Source organism: Athene noctua, chromosome 22 (assembly GCF_965140245.1).
Source record: "Athene noctua chromosome 22, bAthNoc1.hap1.1, whole genome shotgun sequence".
NCBI lineage: Eukaryota > Metazoa > Chordata > Aves > Strigiformes > Strigidae > Athene > Athene noctua.
In genome coordinates this window covers 6628528-6654703 of record NC_134058.1, presented here as the reverse complement: position 1 = coordinate 6654703, position 26176 = coordinate 6628528, and the positions used below count along the sequence as shown (strand labels likewise).

The 26176-nt window shown below is 44.5% G+C and overlaps 1 protein-coding gene across 2 annotated transcripts in view; it reads right to left on the bottom strand.

Annotated features, from left to right (window-relative positions):
• Positions 1–23791, bottom strand: part of KAZN (kazrin, periplakin interacting protein) — a 233839-nt gene extending 210048 nt beyond the window's left edge. The window contains exon 1 of one of the 2 annotated variants that reach the window (XM_074924904.1): positions 23734–23791. Coding sequence is in view for 1 of the 2 variants with exons in the window: in XM_074924903.1 (XP_074781004.1) it covers positions 18832–18952 (121 nt within the window). In the remaining variant the exon portion in view is untranslated. Of the gene's footprint in view, positions 1–18831; positions 19709–23733 lie in introns of those variants that run through there. The other variant, XM_074924903.1, reaches the window with a different exon arrangement.
• Positions 23792–26176: the final 2385 nt, after the last annotated feature.

The window sequence follows — 26176 nt, the reverse complement described above, 5'->3', positions numbered from 1 at the left end:
TAAGTATACAATAGCATAAAAACCCTTGTGAAGCGCAATCTCTCTTTGACCTGGGGAAGGACAGGGGACAGAGTTGCTCCGTGGGCCCCAAAAAACACACACACTTTTTCCAGCTGATGCCGTGGCGCTGCTGGTGAACTCTTCCATGGACTTAACGGAACAGCAAGATCCATGTGCTACAACTGGAGCACCTACAGGCACAGCAAGTACTTTCCAGAAGCGTGAGAGAGAGTTTAGGATGCTGAGCACTTCTGAAAATAAAACACAATAACTAGATGCAACTCACTTTTTTTCAGAAGAAGAAGCAAAAAAAAAATATCACCTTCAGTTTTCCTGATTCTAGTCTTTAAAACATGAGGTTTAATACTGTTTAGAAACCTCCATGCTGTAGATCATGTATGCAAATTATTACATTAATGCTAGCTTCTAGTAACATCATTCCCACCTCCTTTTTCATGTGCAGTATTTTGAAAGACGGATTAAGATTCTCACTAGCAAACTCCATTTGAATTTCCAATCAGGTACAGTGCCAAAGTTTCTGTGCTTTTACTGTTAGGCTTTCAAGCATTTCTAACATTTTGTGTGTTTTAGACATTTTTAGGAAGAAAGATGGAGCGAAAAGTAATGAAATACTTCACTGCAGCTCAGAACTTCATGCTTGAATGGGCTCCAAAACGTGGAAGGCTTCACCTTGTCTTAAAGTAGGAAAAAGCATTTTAAATAAGCTTCTGAACTATCCAGTTTGAATATCCTCCACCCAAAGCAGTGTCCAAAAGTTACAAGACTCAGAGCTGCACGGTCATTGCCAGGAAGCTTTACAACCACATATTTTTTTTTCCATCTATATTTCCTGTGCAGCCTGCAGACAGGGTGCACGGTCATGGCAAAGGACAAACAGCATCTGCTGGGCTAAATTTATTGGGTAAAGAGAGAAGCACTGTGGTTTATGCAGATCCAGAAGAGAGTGTCTCTCCACCCATGGGTGAGGATTTTTACGGACTGGTCTCTGAATATTTATGGCTGCGAAGCGCAGCTGCACTGGAGCCGGCTTGTCTGCACTGTCTCACCCTGAAACATCCCTCAAGACTTCCCCTCGTCTTTTTTATTCATGCTTCAAAGAGGACATGCTACTCAAAATGCAAGTTGGTTTATAGTAAACACGTGTACAGCCTCTGTTATTACAGTGTGAAATAAATGTAGCTTAGTACTACAGACCCTATTTTGAACCTCAGGACCCAAAGCACACAATAATTCAATGAGCTGCAAAAAGGCATTCAGGAGAGCTGTGAACGTGGACTTCCCACGTCTGGAGCAGCTATGACTGAGTTATTGTAACAGTACAGGGAAGGATGGAGCTGCACATCCACAGATAACAGTATGCAGATGGCAATACCACATGGACATAAAGCATATTTTTTACCAGCATGGATTACATCTTCAAAACCCGCTTTCTTTCCAGGCAGCTTGTTTTCAGAGCGTCGCTGCAAAAGCAGAAGTGCAAATTTCTCTAAGGAGGAAAGAGCCGTTCCTTCCAGAGCTCTGATTTTACATGTCATTCAACAAATACCATCTCTGCTGCCTTCCTGGCACCCCACCGTTGGTGTTCCCATAACAACAGAGGAGATGGCTCCAGACACTCGCTCTGCTCGCTGCTCATTTACAACCCAAGCAAAGGGGAACCAGATCTGCAAAAATACTTTCAGGATCTTCAAGGACCAGATCCTTACCCAATAATTCAGTCTCACAGAGAGTGAAATACATCTGCAGTAACTCTTACATTCATCCAATTGCCATTTAAGGGGTTTTTTATACGAATGAAAACATAAGCTTATAAAAGCCAAATAAAAAATTTAGGTGCAAAGCTGGAAAAAAAATAATCTAAGAGAACCTCAAGTTTTGTAGCCCTTAATTTCCCCTGAATCACACTGAGCTTTACACACTTAATTCCATGAAGAAGTTCTGTAACTCTCTACATCATTTTCTATGTGGAATAATACAGTATACAATAACACAATGAAGCTTAAAGCATTGTACAGAAAGACAGAAATCATGCCATACATGATGAGCTGCAGGGGTGAGACGTAAGTGGTAAAATAATAAAGGATATTTGTAAAATAAATACAAGCAAAAGAAAACCAAGTTAACTAAAAATTCAGCAAGGAAAACATCTAATACTTGCTCAAAGAATCTTGCTCTTCCATAAAGATATGAGATTTCTTCCAAGGGCCAATATAGACACTTTGACAAAAGGTGTGTCCAATTTGGTCATATGCCCACAGACTGCAGAGTTAATTATCTAAATTTACTTAATTATTCATCCATTTATTAGCTATACCAGCCCTAGAAAATATGTCAAGTGCTCTTCTTCAGACATGTTAATATTTACTATAACGCAACAACCCTAGCAACTTCTTTCTCATCCTATGCTTCTTTCTGTGTTTATTAAAGGAAATAACGGCACCACAGAACTTAAAAAACATTTCACAACACAGGCAAAACTACACCCTGTAAAGAAGTATCTTACAGTGGACATGCTCTTTCCATGTAGTAAAACAAATTACCCGAGCCATTCATCAGCCTAACAACCCCCTCCAGCACCCAAGACAGTCCGGAATAGTATGAGTTTGAGGTTTTAACAAGAGTGACTTCCAATAAATGCCTGTTGTTCCTCATTTTTGGTGTAGTCTGCACTAGATCTGGTTCATATTGTGCCTACATAGGCACCTAAGGGGAACGCAGGCTGGGCGCCGCTCCTTATCCCATTGACCTTTCAATTGCTCAGCACTCTGATTAGCTGTCCTTAGCAAAACAGTCTTGAAAACACTGTCACATCTCAGTGACTAGAGAGGTCTGAGTAACCATCAAGCCACGAAAAATCATCATCTAGATGATGCATTAGAGTGCTAACGGTTTAGACTTGTAAAGGAGAAAAAACCTGGTAACCTAAGCAGAAAACGACACATGGAGTTTACTTCCTAACAAGAAATGTCATAACTAATTCTCAGGCTGCTTATGGAGAAAGGTTAGCCTAGCCTCAGGTGCATCTGCTGACAGAAAAATTTTAAAAATCAGCAGGTTAAAGAAGCACCAGCTCATCAGCTTGCTTGGCTCTCAGCCTGATCCCACCACAATCCCTCATGCTGCCAGCCAGGAGCGTGGTGCACAAACACCCACACCCCAGCCTGTGTGGCAGGAGTGTCCCCATGCTCGGGCTCGTGTTGCAGTGATTTTAAGCAATACACCAGCTAGTTGGATGAGTTCCTTCTTTAAAGGTGTTCAACACCACTCCTCGCTGGTCCAGACCCAGAAGATACCAAGGCCTCCTCAACACAAGAGTCACAACTGGCCTAATTCTTTTTTAACAAAAAAACCAATAAATCAAGGGGCTATCACAAGTAGCTAAATGCTTGAGTATCTCCTGTATAGATGAACAGAGTGCAATGTTGGGTGAGAAACTGGAGGAGATGCCATGATCTCTGCTGGCAGACGAGGGATGACAGAAGTTTCTGGATGAGCTATCAGTGTGAAAATCCCCCAGGTTGAGAGCTGGCGGCTGTGTCTGAAAAGTGAAACAGTACCTCTGTACCCACCAAAAAATGAGGAAAAACTTTCATTCCTCAGGTATGCCATGTGTAAAGTGGGAATAAACAAATAACATTTCATCAAGAGTGTTGCAATATTTATTAATCCCTCATGTTAGTTGAACTAATTAATAATATAAGAGTTACTGAGAGCAATTCCCCAACAGGATTACCACTGAATTATGAGAGTAATTATTCACCAGAACTTTATTTAGCTAAAACCTCTTCTCTGGCAAGAAATTCTGTGCGCAGCTTGCCCTAAGCTTCAATCACGTAATTATTTTAGGGTGAGTTATTTTGGACCTGGGTAACTCCATACTTCCTTGGGGTACTGCAAGCAACACTAAGCAGTCATTTCATTTTCCTTGCACTTACCCATGACACAAGGACTTTTGTAATTTCCTTGGTCACACTGTCCTAGCATCAATCCTAAATATGCACCAGGCAAAATCCTGTAATAAGCACAGTACACACGCTCCAGGCCAATCTGAGTTCATCTACTCTAATATGAAGCTGAGTTAAATCAAATTGATGCAGTCCAGAATAATTTTCAAGGTTGTCTGGGACCTCAAATAAAACTTTTACACAAGGCACAATTATATAAAAACTCATTGATGAATTTGGACTGGATCCCCAGAAGCATGAGAGGCCCCTTGATGTGATTTTTGTAAGAGTTACAGTTTCCCAAAATATTTTTTATTTCCTTGAAACACCATTTTTTTTTTTTTTTTACAGCAAAACGGCAGATAGCAGACTGAAGGCGATTAATTTTTCTTTTTGGATTTTGCTATTCGGTTTGGGATGCCTTGACACGTGAAACTAATTCTCACAACAGAGAAAAAAAACCTAGACACGAAAGCTCTGTTTTTCAAACTTTGATTTTCTTTTTTTTAAAATAATTTTTTTTTTTACTGCAGGTGAGATTTTACTGCAGGTGAGATCACCACCACATGATTCGTACAGCTGAACATTTCTTGGGCCTATATTCTCAGGACACATTCGATTTATACCAAACATGGCCTACTTGATAAACCAAATGCTGTTGCTTGTAATCATCAAATTACATTACATTAGCCTAATTACCCTGAAATGAACCTAAAGCTGTACATATTAGCTAACCTGAAACAGCTACCATCTCATGGAATTAGATTTCATCCTAGGATCTGCCAGATTCATCTGCATCCCGTCTCTTTGGGATAATCATGAGCTACCAGGAAAGGAGAATTTGACTCCAAGATCTGTACAGTCGGGATTACTGCAGGCTGAACGAGTGGATGAGAGGTTATCCGGACCACAGAACAGCTTCACGTGATGCTGCAAATTCGGGAGAACCCCCAGCAAGCAGCTCGTCTGGCAAGTGTACGGCCACAGCCAGAGGCCAGCAATGTCTGGGAGACACCAAGGAGGCCAGGAAGCCCCCACGCTGCTCCCCGTGTGGGGTTGTGGTTTTGATGTAGTACAAACATTTTTTGCATCCATAAACTCAGACAAATTTGAATCCAACTCGCAGGGAGCTCTGCTTTGCAGTGTACTCTGCCTCCCTCTCCTGGCCTGTTCCCAGGCGTTGTGTAAATCAAAAATTTTGGTGCAAAGTTAAACGAAAGCAGCATTAGCCAGATTAGGATGTTTGTCCATTTAAGGTGCCCAAAGCCTGTAGATGAAAACAGTGGTGCCCTGAAGAAATCCTTTCCGTCATTAACCTACCGACCCTACAGCGAGACTTGCAAAAGCAGATTTTGCCATGGACTGGCAGCTGTAACAAATGCCCAACAAAAGGAAAGATAACAAAGCCAAAACACCAATAATCCCCGCTTAAGATCACAAACACGGGTATCAAAGCCCAACAATTTCTACTCAGCCTTTATTAAAAGAAAAGATTACAGTCACTCTCTACAGTCATTAAATATTTTAAACTTGCTACAAAATACACTCCCCAAGGGAAAAAAAAAAAAAAAGGAGGGGGGGAAGCATCAATCTTGAAACCATGATTCCCTAATTCAATCAAAAAGAATGAAAGCAGCAAACCTCAAGTGAAACATTATCAAGCTCAATGAAAGTTAAACATAACAAAATCCCTCTCTCCACAGGGAAACCAGAACTTTCCCACAGTGCAGCCACACAGCGCTGGGGCATTCCCAGGTAACCGGGGCCAGCTGGGTTATAAAAGCTAAAAGGGAAGGGGAAAAATGAAAAAAGAACTTTAAAAAGTTGCTCTACCTACAAGGCAAAACAGCAGCTTCAGCCTCCATTTGCAGTTTTATGCGGATAAACAAATATATGCTTAATTGTTGTCTAGGTGAGCTGTGGCCGGCTCTTTGGTAGAGGGGAACAGCGATGGCCCCTCTCAGAAGCTTCTGGAAGCTTCCCAGGCTCCAAGACCCACCTCTGGGATAACAAGGGAACCTGAGAGGAGGAGGAGGAGGTGGAGTTGTGAGGGAAACCCTTCTGCAAACATGAGGTCAGTGGAAGAAAGGGAACGACGGGGCGGGGGATGCGCCGGAGCAGAGACTCCCCTCAGCCCGCCCATGGTGGGACAGCAGGGCCACCCGCCCCACCATGGAGGTCAGTGGTGGAGCAGAGACCCACGACAGAGAAAGTTTGTGGAAGGTTGTCCCCTGTGAGAGGGAGCCCTCGCTGGAGCAGGAGCGGCAGGACTGACCGCTCTCCCCATCCCCTGCCCGCCCCCTCCTGCTGCGGCTGTGGGGCGAGGAGGTAGAGAAAGCTTGAGCAAAGGAAGGGGCCGAGAGAAGGTGTTTTTAAGATGTAGTAATGTTTCTCATTGTCCTACTCTGTCTCTTAAGTAATGGTGGTAGATGAGTCGAGTTGAGTCTGGTTTTGCCCATAACAGTAATGGATAAATCATCCCTCCCTGTCCTTATCTCCATCCTCAAGCCTCTTCCTCCATTTTCTCCTTCCCATTCCCGAGGGAAGGGCTGCCTGCTGCCACGACACAACATTTGAAGTATCAGACTTCTAGATGTATCTGAAATAATGTAAAATGCTCGAGATTAATATGATAATTAGCATTAGATGCAATTAGATTTATGCAGTTAGATTCTTGAGACTATAATTTGTATTTTAAACTTTCTTGTGTGTACTTCACCATCAAAGCTGGAGATTATGTCGTCTTAGTTTTCTGCCACATGGTGAACAAGAGATATTAGATGGTAGAAAGAACCTCATGAAACAATGGCACCTATTTCAGCCACCTCTGATTCTAAGGAATATAAATTTTTTAAATAAGAATGCAGAACTTAATGGAAAAATCTCACTTCCGAAATGCCTTTTCTGGGGTTCCTACATGTGTATAAATCTTTACAGCAGTTAATTAAATTTAACCAATCGTGAATGTTAAATTACCTTTCTGGTTCATTTACAGTTTGCTTTGAAGATAAAACCTTTTCTGTATCTGCAAAAGCAGCATTTCGCTGTTTACTGAAAACAACTCCTAGCTTATCAATTCAGGAAGCTGACACTTACAATTCTTGATGTATTTGCTGTACTTACCACATTATTTACTAAAGCCAGTGTTCTTGGGGGGGGAGCAAGAAAAATCTCAGCTTTCAGTTAAGAAATTACATCTCTTTATAGAGGACATTTAGAAACATAAATCCAAGCCCAGAAAGTCTTTTTCCTACTTTTATTTTAAACAACCAACTGGTGCTGCCCACACCAGTAGCCTGACTCAAATCTGTAGGAATCTGTGATGAAGGCTCCTGGGTTTTCAAGCCAGTACCTTATCAGCACTAAAAAAAAAAAAAAAAAAAAAAAAAAAAAGAAAGAAAGAAAGGCAGAAAGCAAGCTTTATGTTTCTTTGGGAACATTTTTGCTATCTCTCAGAATACAAGAAACAGATTTTTTTTTTTCCCGAAACTTTTTACATAAAAACAGGTGCTTGATAGGAAATCGGGATCCCTACACTGGCAGCTCAAGGAGCTGCTTTCCCCCGGCACAGCAGAAGCAGGCACCAGCACAGCGGCCACCGGGGGTCAGCACCACAGCAGAAAGGAGATTTATTTTAAAAATACCAGATTTTCTAGAAAAACAGAATTATTCAAGTTGTGGGTACTGGCCATAGCCACATACACATCGATGGAGAGCCGTGTCTGAGAGAAGGGCTGGTTTATTTAGTGAGATTTTTTAAAGTAATGGATAGAGCTATATTTTAAAAAGTCCTTTGCCATCATTACCTGCCTGCAGATGAAAAAAAAGGAGGAAGCCCAATTCCTTTGCAATCATAAAAATGACATATTGATTTAACCTGTTGTTTGACACATAACTGGAATCTTCCCAGACTAAACAGAGCCCTTCAGGCACGCTGTGCTGCAGATCTTTACCACAGCAGGGAAAATAAGACAACTCTCTGGGCAACCTGCTAATGCAATACCCAGTGAAGCTGTAAACCTTTTTAACGGTTACTGGAAGGAATATCCCCAGAAAATGCCCGGAAGGACTGTGCTACCCCTAAATTAGGAGGTAACTTTGCAGACAGACTCCAATTCACTTGGAGTGCAAATCTGCATGTCAGAGGCAGGGTAAATACCTGAGCTAGCATGGGTGCTCAGAGCTCCACCTGCAGCAGCTGGGAAATAAGGGTAAAAAATGCAAATTAACCTTCCCAGAGCTCTGTGATGCCACAGCCAGGTCACTCAATATTTCCAATTCATTTTAGGTAACTGAAGTATCTTTGCACCACATTGCACCTGCCCTGCAAAGCTTATGGTGGATTCAGGAAAGTATTAAACCCTTATTTAAAGCCTATAGAAATCACCTGCACACTCCCAGTTGGGCACCCAAGTACCGTTTATCATGGAAATGCAAGGTCTCTGTGTTAGACGTTTGTCAAAGCAGCTTTAAATATTGAGCACCGACCAGTAAAACCAAGGGATCCTCCACATATTAGAGCAATCCTGGCAACCACTGCTTTGGAAGATTTAAGCAGGGTTGGAGGGGTATGTAGGACTTGTCCTGCCTTCCTCTGCTTGGCAAACTGCAGCTGGAATATAGAGCTGTTACCTGTAATTCCCAGCCCCTCCAGGTATAGCTGTGTTTGGATCAAGCATTACAGAAAATATCACGTAACTGGGTTCTGGAGTGGCAGCTTGCAAAAATTAATTACATCCACCAGAGGCATGGACCAGATGGAGAATGGTATATGAACTGAGAACAATTCCCGTGAGTTCTGCAGGCTCACTTTCCTTGCCGTGCACAGCTCAAGCCAGGCTCTTGCTTGGAGGAAGAGCAGAGCTGACCCTTTCTCCTCTCCCCTCCCCGGCTGCACAGAACAGAACATCCCATCGCTCCGGGATGGCCTGATGCTTCCTAAGCTTTTGCGTTGCCCACTCCCGCTGCTTCACCTCTCCCGGAGGTGTTGCAGAGTCACCGCGCCATCAGTCAGCAATCCTCAGGGCTATTTCTGGCAAATCTGAGGCTGAGCTGAATTAAATTTTGCAGCCACTGAAGCATGCTGTACCATTGTTTCGGTGTCTGCAAAATGAAGCTAATAATAAGCACTTCTGCCACATAACCTGGAAAAGCTCAAATGAGGGGCAGAAACTATTTATATCCATGCAGAAAGATGCTGCAGGGAGAATGAAGTTTCATTTTGCTGCAAGCTCTGTGTACACTCAGAGCATCAGATGACTTTTGTTTTGCCCAGCCTTTACAGACACAGTCTGAATTTCCTGAAATTTAGTTTATTTACTTTCTTAACCATTTAGTTGAAAGCAGTTTTGGCCTCCTTAGCAAAGAAACAGCCAGTTCTGTGCAGGCAGGGCAGGACATACTGTGCTGCAGGCAGCAGGAACAAGAGCACTTGGTCCCCGTCACCCACATCCATCAGTGGATCACGGCACTGAAAGCCACTGGTGAACGTTAAGCACATGTACAGGAGATCACGGAGCATAATTACATTGCTCAAGTAATTGGGTGATCAGGAAAAAAGCAATAGTAGAAATCCAAATAAATTTAATCACCTGGAACTCACTCTCAACACAACAGGCAGCGCACCCCCACTGGCAGCGCAGCACTAATGCGGGGCTTGTACCGAGATGAATGAATTGTATAATTAACCAGGCTGTTGGCAATTTGCTCCAGGTCACCATCTCTACCTGCTTTACTGGGAGCTGTTAAAAAGTGCTTTTCGGATCAATTCTTACAGAACAATATTGCAAAAATGCAATATTCCTCATCTGCAACCCCTCCGCTGTGACCCTTGGGACAAAGCAACATTTTCCTTCTTTTCAGCAGGAAAAAACCCCATTGATTTCTTTATCCTAACTGGTTTTCTCTTTACACGGGGCTTTGATGACACTACGCTTTCATTCCCAAAACTAATGGAATCCAAACATGGTTTCCCCATCTCATACAACTTCATATATTTAATTCAAAGCCAGGATCACATATAGATAGTTCAAGACTATTGTGTTTTGGCTCCGTAGGAATGTTTTGTTTTGAAAAGGCTCAAATGTTTTTTTAATTTCATCAATGCAACCATTACATTAGTCGGAATGATAAAGTACAGAGGCAAAGTTCAGCTGAATTCTCAGTTAAAATGTTGATGGCCTGAATATATTTTAGTAAAATGCTTTCGTTATTTCATATCAGTATTCAGGCAATTTAAAAATATCCACTCACACATTTCTCAGCTAGCTATATAAAAAATCCCAAAAAACATATCAAAAAACAGGATAAAGCCATAGTAAAGGCAAATACTTTGCTTAATGCCTTTCCTTCCTTTTTACTTTCAACAGTGCATGGCCATTAAAATTTCATTAAAGACCTCCAAAGAAGGAAAGGATGACTAATTTGTGTTTGTAGTTGCAAATCTAATCATACACATGTTTTCAGTTCGTTATTTTGGTGTCATAAAAATACGATGGTTGCTTTCAATTTGAAGGAATTATTATATCCTTATACTTTGCTACTCATGAATGTTAATTGACAAAACCAAATTCGTCCATCAGGAGTGCAGATGAACACTACCCATAATTTAATCAGGAGTAAATCAGCTGGCAAGTGGTTACTACACAGATGCTGTAATAATTGAGTCTCTCTATTGAGATGACAGGGAACAATTTATATTTAATTTATGCGAAGAGAAATATTTACAGCATTTTCTTTCTGTTTTCTGTTGTTGGGGGAGGAGGGGTTGTCAGATACTTAATGGCATATGGCAGTCCTAACACTCTGGAAAAAGTTTTCCTCTCAATTTGAAGAATAAACGCCTCCTGCTGTGTATTATGTATATAGATGTAGGTACATATATATAATTTCATACTTATAGTATGCCCACAGTCACTGCCCCCTCCTCCCCCAGTGGCTACTCTGTACCGGTCTGGTTTTAAGTAGATGAACCACATCTAGGTGGATTTGCCCAGCACAAGGGACTCTCCCGCAGGGCAGACGTGCCAGGGGAGTTACCTGGCCACGGTGAGAGCGGGAGGCAGACCCACAGCACTGAGCATCTCGCTCAGCTGTTGCTACCTGTTTAATCAGATCCCAGAAATCCAGAGTACTGCTGTGGAGGGCACAGCACCAAATCCACCACTGGAAATGTAGATGTAGCTGCAGTCTAAGTCCAGCTTTCCCCACTTTTTAAATACCCAGACACCCAACATTTCCGTTTTTGGAAAACGCTGGTTTTCTCCCCTCTTTCAAGCAGGTACAATCCATCACCCTCAAGGCACAATCTACTATTTGGCTGTTAGAAACAGCTAAGCCCTGCTGTAAGAGACCCCCGACCCATCATCTCAGCCACACACCGCAATTTCCATGAGCTTTTCAAGACTGAAAAAAGCCGAACCAGTAAAACCACTCAGAGATAACAAACCCTCCAATCTGTTATACCCCATTTTGCTGACTGAAATGCAGTCTCCATTAATTTCTCATGCACTTCACATTATTATTTGTAGAATATTCGCTGGTCATTGTCTTCTCCCCCCTGCCCTTAGGAGCCCTGTGCTGCACCCCTGGGTCACTTGGGGCTTCCTGAGCAAGCAGCAATGGCACAATATTTTTGTGTTTAAAAGGAGAACATTGTAAAGCAATAAAAGGTAAAAATAGCAAGTGAACTCCATCCACAAGGCACTAATCGTTATTTTCCTCCTGGGGAGCACAAGTGAACAAAGTAAAGAGAGAGATGTCTTTTTTTTTTTTTCTTTCTAGTAACAGCTCATTCCACTGGATGGAAAAGAAAAATATTAGTGATCTTCCCATTTCATTTCTGTGGCCCCTCAATCTATTCAGCTCAGGCAGGAGCACATCATCTGTCAAGGAGGATTTTTACTTACTGCTTTTCTGGGAAGAGGTAAATGACTTTTCCTCCTAGTGCTGGAGCTGGCCCTGGAGAGAATCTGATTATCCTGTTTTCCCCTAAAACACAAAACTCGAAGGACTTTTGGAGTAGTTTGTTTCCAATACTTTTCTTGTCATCTCAGAAAAATTGGGTTTTCATTTCAATAAAAATGACACCTCTTTCTACACCAACGCACACAAGGTTATTTAGCATGACAATATCATGCATGGGAATTTGGCAGGGATCTTGTCTACATGTTCTCAAGCACCATAGCAATGAGCACGCAGATTTATGCCGGTTGCTTTCAAGCTGCTGAAGCCTGCCATAGATGATAACTCCATCCTGAGGGAACCAAAATCTTCAAGAGCAGTCAGTTTTAGTAAAAGAGAAGTAGCGGCATCCCCATTCCTGCCATGAAATTTCAACAAAATAATGGTCAGGCCTTAATTTTGTAAGGCTGCAGGAAATAATTTTCTATTCCAGATGTCTGCAGGGCTGGCCAGCAATCATACAGCTTCTGATACCCGCACTGAGCATCACAAGGTTATCAAACTAGGAGGACCAGACTCTTGGGGATCACTGAATTCATCTTACCCCACTCACCTGATACCTGCTCCTGCTTCTCATTTCCCCAAAACTAGGAAATCTGCTCCTGCACAGACCTATCCCGTGGCACCTAATTAAACAAGACTATTGCAATCATCTTTAGAAACAAAGTCTCTTTGCTACACATCATCTTCTCTTGGGACAGCAAATCAAACAACTTGTTACCATGAAAAATTTATTACGGACTAATGCACGTAGGAAACCTAATGCGCTAAGTACCAAGGAACAGTTTTCCAGCCCTGATTCTGTGTGGTCTCAGACCAACTGATCCAAGCAGATTTTATGCTGACTGTTTTCTCTTGTTGTCCATGGGAGGAAAGAAGAGCTGTCACAAAAGGTTTGCTCAAATGCTCATATGCTTCTATCTGAAGCCTGAGCTCACTGCAGGGTTGCAGTTAAGGAAACCCAGGACCAGAAAGGATTGCAGCTTTGATGTGAACCCATTAAACCATCTTTCATTTACCTATGTGGCAGAAAATAAGAGAGGGACCCAGCTCCCCAAGTGCCTGATGGGCACTGCTAACCTCAGCTTTTGGAAAGATGGTGAAACCCTATGCTGCTCCATTTCAGCTCCAGGTAAAAAGTTTGAAACCAGATCCTGTTTGGTTGGTGTTTAATTAAATCATGGAAAAATGCTCAAGGGACTAAGGGACAAAAATTATGAGAGCACAGATGGTAAACATTCATCCCCTCAGCCTCATTTTGAAAGGTCAGAGATTTCCTTCAACATCTTACAAGGGGCTGAGATTTTCCCATAATTTCTTCCCTGATTGCCTGATGCATGCTCTAGGTCAGCAACGATATTAGTAAAGTTTTCTTAACAAAGGACTTGACAATAAAGGAGTCATTAGGCAGAGAAATGTCCCACATGGAAATGCAGTAAGTTACAGACAAGCATTGATCTGTGGTTTTATTTTTAAAAAACCCTCTCTGCTCTGCTGTGATTCTGCTCCTTTATTAGGCTGTCAGTGCTGGTTTTCCCTTAGACCTGTCTTGTGCACTAGAAAATTGGTCTGCTCTGTGACTCTGCTTCCTTTCTCATCAGGCAGTGCATTGCTGCCGACTCAATGCCTTGTATTCACTTAAAAGCAAGTCAGTGCACCTATAGCGTCCAATGCAACAAATAAAGACATTTCCTTGAGGAAATGTTCAGTGTTCAGATTTGTTCAAAGAAAATTTGCTGCCTTCTCCAGTTTAAAAAAAAAAATAAAAAAATTAAAACTAACAGCATCAAGGGCCAAATTATTCCTTGGCTAGGGCATCAGTAGGAACAGCAGGGCTACTGCTACCCCCCGAGGTGCTTCACTCGTGACTCTGACCCCTGCTCACAGTTTCCCCATTTGTTGCTGACACTGCTGAAATCTCCTTTTCCTAGCCAGCATTCTCCTGGTGCAAAGCAGCAAGGGAGGGTGGGAGCAGCTTCCCCAAGGGGAGGTGAAAAGATTACATCTGCAAGGACAGGAAAACTTGGAAACAGCTTGGGAGAGGAGCAAGGCTCAGACCCCCAGGAGGCTGTTAGTTCCTTGTGCTCATCACCACCACCCCTGAGGTGGGAGTTGTGTTGCCCAATATGTGCTGCCATGAGAGAGCCACTACTTCATAGCACAGCTGTAAGTTTTGTACGAGTGCTGTTCAATGTGAAGTACACTTCTTTCCCCTCCTATTTACCTACTCAGAGAAGCACCTTGTTGATGCAGAGAAGATGCTAAAGGAAGCATCACTGTATTTTGAAGTCTTAAGATAAAGTTTTGCTCAAGCTGTGCTTTACAGAAGAAAAACAAACAAAACAAAACAAAAAATCTAGTGACAGGGTATCTCCATACAAATGGATACACAAATGCAACCTATAATTCATCAGAGCTCTAGGTCTGGTTCATGATCCAAGGCACATCTTTATTCAGACTCAACACACATCAGACTTGTACCCTTTGCTTCAAGGAGCCCAGCTCCTGAGGAAAACTTCACCCAAATCAGAGGGAAAATAGCAGATCTTTTACAAAATGCTATTTTCTTTTTTTTTTTTTAAAAAAAAAACACATTCAGGCACCAGACAAGGGAATCCTATGTTATATATTCAACATTTTGTTTGCAATAAGATGCTAGACCAGATGAGATCCCAGGGATTTCATGCTGCAGGACAAATATATTGCACAGACAATGCTGCATCTCCCTTACCTCACATTCCTATTGGGAGGAACTGGATCAAGAGCTAAACTACAAATCTAGGGGAGAAAGGCAAAAACCTTTGAGCCACATTACATTAATTCCCATAGAAGAACTCCTAAGAACTTTGCATCATGTCTGTAATTTTCTACTTGGTAGCCAAACCAAACTCACATCCATTTGTGGAGCAACCGTCAGAGTGGGATACAAAATACACATACTGCATAATATATATGAAATTAAAAGACAATATGCTAAAGATTCAGGACAACATCTTAAAGTCTGCATGATTTTCAAATTACTTAAGATTTCTTGTTCATTCTGGTCACATCTTGAACCAAGTTCCTAATTTCATAACCAATGGAAAATTAACTGGCAAAAAAAAGGGGGGGGGTGGAGGGGAGTGAATCTTAACAAGTCAGCAGCATCTGAGGGCCAAAGAATTAATGGAAAATGACAATTAATCTAATGGAGCAGTGAGTCAGAGAATAACACATGGCAGCAAGTCCAGAAAACTGCATTATGCCAAACAAGTTGCTTGGAATATGCCCACATATAAAGTAAGTGGTTTCCCTGCTAAGCCTAATTCTTCAAGAGAGCCCTCAGCTCTCCTTGAGATCAGGTCTCGCTCCATATATTCAATACTTCATGGGAGGGCAGAGGGAAAATACCTTCAAATTCTTAGTCTCACTCATTTTTAAGTTTGGTAGTGCCAATCATAAATCTTTCAGACAATTTTTCTTTTTTTAATTCAGAAACTGTCAAGTGGAAAAAAACCCTATAGCCTTCTGTTTTGGTATTAGCAAAATTTATAGCATGAGTCTGGGCCAGATTCAAATTAATGATTCAAACAAGAAAAATACTCCAGCATTGCCTGGCAGATAGGACTTTCAGCTGAGATAGAAAGATTTAGGACTGGGTTTTGAAGACAGCCTTTCTCAATTACTCCTTTTGGAAATCACCTGCCTTGCAGTTAAATTGGAGCAGGTGAAAAACCAACCAACCTGCATGGCTTGCCCATGAAATGAAAACCCTATTCTATGAGCAATTTTAGGGATTATAGTCCCTCTTTTGAAATTACACTCCTTGAAAGGTGACTGTGTGCCCAGGGGACACTGACAGACCTTTCAGGCATCAGGCAAATTTAATGCCTGCAAAAGCAAGGATGTACTGCCTTGGGAAATTGGGGTTCTCTCAGTGAACTCCCAAATGAGGGGGTTAAGCCAGCTCCAGTTTTCCGTTCTGCACTATTCCCTGTGCTCAGGGCAAATAAAAAACCCCAGGTAATTTCAAGGAGCACATTCCAGGAAACAAACTTAGGGAGGCATTGTAAACTAAACTTGGGAAGGTAGCAGCAACAGTACAGTAGGGTAGAAAAGGAAGATAGAAAACATTTTCAAAATGTTTTTTGAAAAATAGCATCCCATGTAATGTACAAGTAAACAGTGCTTCAGAGGTTAAATAAAGATCAAGTACTTGTGTAAAGGGCAAACCAGCTTTGGAGCAGGGCTCCCATATGACAACATTTAGACTAATATTGTGATTACCGTGGTACATTCTAGGGTATTATGCAAATCTACAAAAACTATGCATGAATAATCAGCCAATTATGCAGAATCAGCCGCACAAAAAACTTTTCAAGTCTTCCATCAAAGGCGAAGACGTGCAGCTGGCAGGCGAAAAGTTAACTGTCAAGACATTCCATATTTGTTTTTCAGAGCGAGTCACTGAAGAGCAGCATTAAGGGAGAGGGGACACACGTTTGCAGTGGGGTGCCAGGCACCCCCCGCTCTCTCCCTCAAGGACAGATGCTGCTCCACAAAATCTACGGCATATTCTGCAAACAGACCTCAGCTCTTCTTGCAGGTGCTTTGGAGGAAAAAAGTCCTTAAAACAAAGCCATAGAAAACATGAGATCTTTCCAGGTGGTACACGAAAGTTGTGCTGTCAAGACTGTGATTTATTTAGAGTTTGGCATTTCTCCAGGCACACAGTCTGACATTTAATTAAGGCCAGGACTTTTATCATTCAGGCACATCGCAGTGTTATTCAAAAAGCACAAATGTCACCACCGACAACAATGCAGTACTGGGTGTCTACACGTCTTGCTTGTGAAATTTGGACTGTAGAGCTCAGAACTTGACTCCACCTAGCTCCTCAGAAATTGTTGTTGCAGAATACTCACAGGGGGCAAGACCTGGTTTTGTGGTTTGTAAAGGTGCTTGCACAGCCCTACATGATGTAGGGCCCTTTTATGGCTCTATCCCAAATGTCATGTGTTAGGGGCACAGGACTCAACTAGGTAACTGGAGCTTGGTGTCCCCAACCTGTCCCCACTCCTGTTTCCCTAGGGCATCCTTCCTGCCCACATTAAAACCCTGGAGTACAGAGACAGCTTGGGCAGCCAAGATTTGCAAGGCCCTGTGAACACAGACGTGTCTGCAAACACATCAGCTGAAGTTCTGCTCTCAGCTATGCTGTCTTTTGTTATTGCTGTAAGAATAGAAAGCTCACATTGATTTAAAATCACGCACACACATAATCTATTCATTTGCTTTGAATGTCAGTGGTGATCATGGCAGCCACAGGGCACCTTGTACCTGAGGAGACATCTAGAAAATCCTACCAAAGGGATCCATCAGAAGGAAGAAAATCTCATGGTTTAGTTACTGAGGTGGGACTCACAAGTCCTAAGTTTCCTCTCTGATGTTTCCCTGTAAGAAAGGGAAAGGAAAAGCAAACAAAACTAAAACTATCACCTCTGTTTTCTCAACTGCTTGGTCATACTCGTTTGGAAAACAAAATGCTCACCCAGGACTAGGATTTTCTCATACATCTCTTCGTGTAACATCTGACGTAATGAATCCACAGCCTTTGGACTGGTCTCAGGCCATTTAATACAAAAGATTAATACCTAACCCTCCTGAAAAACTGCCTAACATTTCCTTGGAGGCAGCAGCATGATCACAGGCTTGATTAACTGAGTGCAAGTCATTAACAAGTCATTCTCCTAGCTCACCCTGTGGAAGTACTGTAACAGGCACAACAGAAGTTGCACAGAGATCTGCAGCGAAACCCTAATACATAATATTTTGGATCTCACCATGTAAATAGAAACACCACAATCCAAACCAGAATTGGTTGGGGATAAAAGAGAGGAAAGAGGAAAGAAGGGATGGAACGCTTTGGAAAACTTACTTTCTAAGATATATGCACCATCACAAACAGTAATAAGAAAGTACTAGCAGGTTCAAGTAAAATGAGGCCTAGAAGTTCAGAGCAAGTGTCATGGTATCATTGAAAGAACCCAGGCTTTCTCCACAGCCATAAGTAAAATAAATACATCCATTCTCAGAGCTACCTGTAAGCAGGGACAGGAAAAAGAGAGTAAGGCTTGTAAAATTCATTATGCCAATCCATTAGTCTTGGGAACTCAGGTACCAAGGAGGATGCCAGGGCAGAGCTCTGGGGCTCTGAATGGACCAGTGCTCTGACTGTGCGGAGCAAGTGAGACAAACAGGAGTCAGAAATGGAAAATTTGGGATTAGTAATGTTACACACTCCCTCCTGAATATCTAAAAGACACAAATAACAGATAATCGGGCCCATCTGTAGAGACATTATAAATGTATGAAAACAATTGGGAAAAGCAACAGAGCTTCTAGGTGTCACAGTAACACAAACAGCTATAAAAAGCAACGGAAAAAAAAAACAAAACACTTTTGTAGAACTGAATACCAAAGCAGAGATCCACACACCTAGAGATGCTCTGTACTGCAACAGTCACCCTCCAAACCAGCAAATCAACCTCCATTTTGAATGTCATTGTTTTGAAATTGGAAAAGTTGCTATAGATGTTGTGTACACATCTAAACATAAAGGTAACCTCCACTGTCACGCAAAAAGCGGCTAGTTCCAGTCCACGTTAACCCAAAAGACGCAGGCATCCCAACCCTCGCCTCAAAGCTGTAACTGTTTGGATACAAAGCTGTTAAGTGGTTTTGGGAGAAGTTGAGGCAGGTGTGCAAATGCAACACATGTCACCACAACTTTCCCCTTGGAAAACACCAGGTTCTGGGGAAAACTTGGGAAAGAGTACAGGGGAGGGATGAGGTGAAGGATGTTGTGGACCAGGAGGTGAGATGTAGCATGTTGAGGCTGTACATGCGCGCGTTCCCCTCTTACCTGCTTCCATCAGCTGGCACTGCTGCCCGAAAACTTGCGAGAAGGTGACGGGGCCTGCTGCAGAGCTGGAGGTCACCGGAGAGGAGTCCATAGCTCTCTTCGGGTCCTTTGTGTTAGTCATGGGGCAGAGCCCGGCAGCTGTGAGAAGCCTCCTGTCCCCCACAGATCCTCAGCAGGCAGGAGGAGACCCCCACTGAGCAACGGCGCCTCTCCCCGAACCCAGAGGATGCTCCTTTCTCTCTTTTCAAGGGGGAGTAGCAGCACGCATGTTTTCAGTTGGGTGGCACCAGTATTGTCATTGAGACCTGTCTCTGCCTCTTCCAGGAGTTGTGTGGTGCGTCCTAGGCAGGTCTGGGGGCCTCAGCCACAGATGAGCATTAGGCAGTGAGAACTGACCCTTTCTGGGGTATCTGCCATAGTTACAGCAGAGATACGAGTCTCTGTTCTTCTCGTGGAGCTGAGGTGTCTCAGCCCAGCCGCTCCCTCGTCCATCAGCTTGGGCGCATCTCTCGGGGAGCCAGGGGGGGCTCTCCCGGGCACGGCCGGGATGCCGAGCCGCGCTCCTCCCGCCGCCGCCCGAGGATGCCGGAGCACCGGGAAGATCTCTGCCTCTCTCCGGGGTTCCTAGCCCAAGCTTCACGTCAGGAGGTTGGAGGCGGCTTCCAGCCGACGGAGCCGGTGGCGGAGGCGCCCCCGTCCCTGCCGCCCGCTGCCCAAGATGGTACCCGCTGCTCGGGGCGCTGCGCGGCTCCTTCCCCGGGCAGACGCCGGCAGCAGCCCGCAGCCTCCCCTCCCGGGGGCTCGGCCAGCTCTCGGCATTAGCCCCCCCCCGTGGTTTATGCCTTCCTCACAGCCCTCTCTCCCCTTCCCCCAGCAAAACAGGCGAAGGGGAGGAGATTGGAGCGGCCGTTAAGTAACATCTCCCCGGCCCTGCTGCAGTGGCCCTCCCTTCCCTCTCCCGCTGCCCTGCTGCAGCGGCCGCTGCCGGCGGCTCCTCCGGGGCCCGGGGGAGCGCTGCCTCAGCCGGGCAGCCCAGAGCCGCCCGCCTTAACCCCCTCACGCCTGCTCCCCGACGTGCTCGAGGGAAAGGGGGAATGACGGCGAGGGCTGGCACCCGAACCTGCCGCCGCGATGCCCGGCACTTCGCCCCCCCTTCCCGCCCCAGGGCCGCCGCGCCGCTGGAGCCCCTCAGGGTAAACCCCAGCCAGGGCTGCCTGCGGGGCAGAGGGGCCGGGAGTTAACTCCCAGCGAAGTCGGACACAGCTGATACATCTTCGTTTTAAAAACTCCCTCTGCCAAGGCAAAGGATGCTGACTCCAGGAGCTCTGGATAATTTGGGCCTCCATGAGTCATCGGGGCTTTCTGTGGGAAGCCTGCTGGGAAGAAAGGTTAGCGCACGGCTGGGAAAACACACCATGACCTAGATGGAAATGCAGCACTGCCCGCTTACAGCGACAGAAAGCCCAGGGCAGAACGTGTGAGTCACCCGCAGATAGCTCAAAACCCAGGTGGGGCCGGGTGCTGTTCCCAGCCCCCTTCTGCAGCCAGATGAGGCAGAGAAGGGCAAAGTGACTTGCCCAGGGACACCTGGAGAGATTTTAGCACCAGGGAATTACACAGTCCTGTCCCCTGGCCTATGCTGCAGGCAGCACAGCTCATCAGCAATACTGCACAGGGTGGGCACTCAGCCTGGGACCAGTGTTGCCCCCAAAATCCCAGATTTATCCTTTTATTGTATCTACTCTCTCTCCTTGCTCGTCCAAAGAAACTGGTAGATTTAACACTTACAGCTGCTAAACTGGTCCTGTACTGTGAAAGCTATCACCTCTCATGAGACCTTTCCTTCCTGTAAGGATTCCTATAATGAATGTCTTCATCAGTGACATGGACAAGTTTGCAGGTGAGACTGAGCTGGTGGTGCTGCCGACACGCTGGAGGGAAGGGATGTGCCATCCAGAGGGACCTGGACAGCCTGGAGAAGTGGGTCCATGTGAACTTCATGAGGTTCAACAAGGCCAAGTGCAAGGTCCTGCCCATGGGTCAGGGCAACCCCCGGTACCAATACAGGCTGGGGGAGGAAGGGACTGAGAGCAGCCCTGAGGAGAAGGACTTGGGGTGTTGGTGGATGAAAAGCTGGACATGAGCCATGTGTGCTCGCAGCCAGAAAGCCAACCCTGTCCTGGGCTGCACCCAGAGCAGTGTGGGCAGCAGGGCAAGAGGGGGGATTCTCCCCCTCTGCTCTGCTCTCATGAGACCCCCCTGCAGTGCTGGGTCCAGCTCTGGGGGCACCAACAGCAGAAGGACACGGACCTGCTGGAGCGGGGCCAGAGGAGGCCACGAAGATGCTCGGGGGGCCGGAGCACCCCCCTGTGAGGACAGGCTGAGAGAGTTGGGGGGTTCAGCTGGAGAAGAGAAGGCTCTGGGGAGACCTTAGAGTGGCCTCCCAGGGCTGAAAGGGGCTGCAGGAAAGAGGGGAGGGACTCTGGATCAGGGGGTTTAGAGATGGGATGAAGGGTAATGGTTTTAAACTGAAAGAGGGGAGATTTAGACTAGATACAAGGAAGAAATTTTTCACAGTGAGGGTGGTAAGACAGGTTGCCCAGAGAGGTGATAGATGCCCCATCTTGCACCACCTTGTGCAACATGTATTTCTGATCATGTACCGGGAAACCCTCACGGAGCTGACTGGCAATTTCTCTGCAAAATCCACCACATGGCTGCATCTAGCTCTGAAATATTAAAGCATAATTTAAAAAAAAAAAAAAAAGTAAGAGGGTACCTGAAAATCACTTTCCCCTATTTCCTTAAAACTTTTCTAGCTCTTCAAGATTTCAGGGGTTTTAGTGCTGCAGAGAAAATCACAACATATTTTTCCTTCTCTCCAGTTCCATTATGGATTAGGAAAGCACATTGAAGGTTCCTGAAAAGCAAAAAATAGCCCCACCCAAAAGTCTTGGAAAATGTGTATTCCGCAGTTGTAAAGGACTCATTAGTAGGGTGGGTACCCTGGGTATAAGAAAGCTTCCCAAAGAAGAACTAGAAAAAGTGGAAAGTGTTAAAGCCTGTTTGCTATTTGATTTCTGGAGCATGCCTTGTAGCTACAGTGCTGGGGAGATGGGCAGCCCCCGCCGCCTGCTCTCTGCAGGGTTTGGTGGGTCTATATGGGGCACTGTGCAGCGCCGCAGCGGTTACGCAACACGCTGAGCGGCCACGCTTCATTTAACACCATTGTTCACAGCTTGCAGCCGTTAGATCAAGTCAGTACATGTCCCTAAAAGACAGAAAGTGAGAAAGCAAGCGCTCTTGTTTGGGCTGGTTTGGGAGCTGGGTACCTGCTCAGCATCGATCAGCATCTCACCCAGTGAGATGCCGGGAGCAGGTCAGCAGTGCAGTTGCACACCCGTGCCTGGTCTTTGAACAGGAGGCCAAGGGGTGCTCCAGTTTAGCTCAGTACATTTTGCTCTTAAATGACCCTCTGTGAAGTACAGAAATTTTCCTATGACATTAACTTTACTGCAGCTCACCTGAATTTTACTCACGCAGCTGGCAACTGCTTTGCTGTGCCCTGTCCTGTGCAGGATCCAATGTCAGATTTCCTCCTCTGGGCTTCCGTGCTTACCACAACAATCTGAGGTTTATTTAACAATCTATTTAACAATTGCAAGGTTCCTTAAGGTCCCCCCCATTCTGCAGGTGTCCATCAGCTACAGCAATTGGCCCCCACATGGAAAATAACTACTAATAAAACAGACAAATAACCAGACTCAAAGCTTATCTTTTTAGGTGAAAAGGAAAAATATTAGGATTGGGAATAATGTGATCCTTGTTAAGACACCGGAGCTCAATTTAAGAGGTGCTGTGCTTGCATGCAGTGAATGAAACCTGCGCACGCACTGTCCTGGCAGTGCGGGAGGAAGGTGAAAGGGAGAGGGAAGTCAATCCTATCCATTAGTAAGTAGGAGCTTACTCCTAACACAGGCTGTGTGCTAACCAGGAAGTTTCAGCTTCCTTTAAGATTAATGAGACATAAAAACAATGGCAGCATTCTCAAATATGTATGAAAAGACTTCCGTCGGCAAAAAAAAATACCCAGAGCAGGTAACTTGATTACCTCTGCCAAGCCTTTCTCAACACACCAGGCATTTACGCTGAACTCTGCCAGAGCCTCAGGGCTTGCCAGACCCGAGTCATCTGCCTGGCAGCCTGGCTGATGGGAAACCCCACCCCCGGCAAAGAGCATCTCTTGTAGGGGTACAGCGCTCCCACAGCTGCCCCGTGGCCACCAAAAGGCAACACAAACGATGGCCAGTGACTGTGACAACCTCAGACTGAGGTCGCATGGGTAGTTTTGCTCTGATGGACCTTCACTTTCTCCGTGGGAGTTCTGTGCAGGCTTTTGGATGATCATTAGCTCTGAAAACCTGTGTTTCTGACAGCCGTCTCTAGAAAGGAAAATTCACTCTCTTTATCCGAGTTTGCTTCCTGTGAGCTTTGTCACAGGTAAAGCCTTAGCCAGCTAAGGGGCAGATTTGGTCTTGTGTGCCTTTTGACTGCCAAGAAGAGAGATGTGATCTCAGCTGGATGCTTGCTTCTTTTTCAAAGGAAAAATTCAAGCAAATAACACTTCAGGAGACTTTAAGTGGTTAAATCCCTTCATCTCAGATCTAACAGATTGCTGTGTGACATCCCTTCTTTGAAGAGCCCAGGTTGATGTCAGCTTCCCGGCCACAGACAATACAGTTACAGCGTCTCTGCTTCGCAGAGGAGTTCATTGATGGAGCCAAACAAATTTGTTCATCAGGAAATTTCCTCTGATGCAGTAACACAAGCAGCTTAATTACACCACAGTTGAGTTACCATCAAATCACCACGTGCAATAAAAAGTCCATCTAACGAACGTACCTTTATTAGCACTCGGTCTGGAACGATGAATGTCTTTGCTGTAAGTCTCCCCATGTCATTTTATGAGGACGTAGCAACTAATTTTCTCCACACTGCTGATCAGTTGATCTGACAGGGAGCTCAGAATTCCTGAAATGCAAAGGGGGTGGCTTTGTGCACCTCCAGCACCCAGTCCCCAGTGACAGCAGCACAGAAGCAGTTCACATCAGGACAGAAAGGCCTTGGTAAATGCCAGCTGAATGGGTATCTGCTTCTCTTCCACATCTAATTATCTCACTGAACAGACAACATTGTGTCGTGTGAATATGTATGAAAGGGAAAGAAACTTGGTTAAACTCATTACATCAATAGAATAGGTGCTTCATTACAGGGACATTTAACATCCCTAGAAATACCCTGTGCAAGAAATGGGGGTTATTGACAACAATGTTCTTAGTAGCAAAGGATTCTGCAATGGAGGAGAACTCGGGAGAGAACATAGAAAAACTGATATTACTGTTAATCAGTTGTCATCAGCAATGAATGCTAACAAGTGAGAACTCATTTCTTGTGTGTCAGAAGTCACTGTTTCACTGTTACAAGGCACAAGGCAGAGACTCTGAAAAAAAAACCACCACAGATGAGAAATTGTGCATTTGCTTCCAGCACAGCACTGGCACAAGGAGGGCTGGCAAGATCACTGGCTGGATGCATGGGGAAGTATGGATGCAATTATTTCTCCACAGACAACACTACTGAGATCAGTTCTGGAACATCTATCCAGTTCTGATGTCTGTGTCATGCAAGGAAAATTGAGTATTTTGTAGAACTCATAATGAATTTGAAGCAATGCACTTAAGGTTTGGCATCAGAGACAGCAATCATCTGTCATATTTCTCCTTCAGATAACATCTTCATCAATTCTTGTCAGAAAAATAATTTTATTTGGTTGGGTTTTATTCTTTAAAAAAAATGTTTGAATGTCACAGAAGAAAATTATGTAAGTGGTACACAGAGAAAAAGGCCTACTCTCCAAGACTTCGAGAATTCTCCAGGTAGTTTTTCAAAAGTATGGCTTAATTAATGTATAAATATCCTTGTACAAAATAAATACCACCTATGAAAGGGCTCTAATCCGTTGGTGCCAGGCACCAAGAGAAGCTGGGCTCAGATACAGACATTATCTACTAGAACAGAGTACTAAAGGAAATAGTCTGGATACTTCTCAAGGTTAAATTAAGATACATTCCTAAATTGATACACCCTAGGTAAGCCCTAATCACTGCACTTTAATAGAGAAACCAAAGAATGAAGTTCAGAGGGAGTCTGTCAGTTAAGCTCTCCAGCTGCAGGAAGACTGAATGTGTAAGAGAGTAAATATATTGTGGAGATGATGGGATGTGAGTACAAATTTTCTGAGGTAATGCTGGTCCCCAAACAGTCTATTCCACAAAGCTTCAGCTGGAGGGATGAGGTGGAGATGAGCCTGGAGATAACACCCTCTTGCCTAGTTCTTTGCACAGCCATTGACACTGGCAAAGCAAGGGAGAAAAAAAATTAAAATGAAAAGAAAAGCACCCCTGCTAAGCTCTGCTACAGTCAAGGTGACCCAAAACTTAGCAGAGCAGCAAAAGGGGAGAAGAGGGGGGGGAGTACTTGCATTAGCATCTCATATCTAAGATAATATTTCCAGAGCAGTTTAATCTTTAACAACTGCCTCTTCTTCTTTCAAGGCAGCTGCAAAGCAAGTCGTAAAACAAATGCAGCACAGCTCAAAATTCTCTCCTACCCCCAAGCACCTGTCTCCCTCCCTCCTCTTCTTCACTGGAAAATAAATGATGATTGTTCATGATCAGTAGGCCAGAACGTGCTTCTCTGTCAAGTTCCCAGGCTAGCTCATCCCCAAATGGAGAGAAATGTCTCTTGCATCAAAAGGCACAGCGCTATTTCTGTATGTCCTCTGGTGCCCTTGTGAGACCGGGCCGGGAGCATCCGCTGTTCACCCAGGCTGCTCGTCTGCAGCCACAACAATTTCGGAGCAATGACCTTGGCTTGGTGCAAGCCAACAGCCACCAAGGTGAAAGGCACCATTCCTCATAGTCCAGGAAAATGTTACTCGGCAGTGCTTGATGTGCATTTCTATTTCTGCTGTTCTTCCATGGCTGACCCATCTCACCTCTGAGACGACAAGCTGTTGGGGATCTCGGGTGTGATGTGCTTGTGTCCTTCATGTCCACTGAGGGTTTTTTTTGTCTTGAGCACAGGCAATACCCTGTATGTCCTATAGCCTTGAAACAATTTACAGTTAGCACTGGCATCAAAGACTAAGCCTAACTGGTTTTCCTAACTGAGATTGTGAGATTCTGCCACCGGCGTGTTGTCTGCATCCTTCTGCCTCCTGGCAGCTGCAAGCAGTGTGACACATACGGTGCTACACGGAACAGTATCAAGGCAGTAGCTTCAT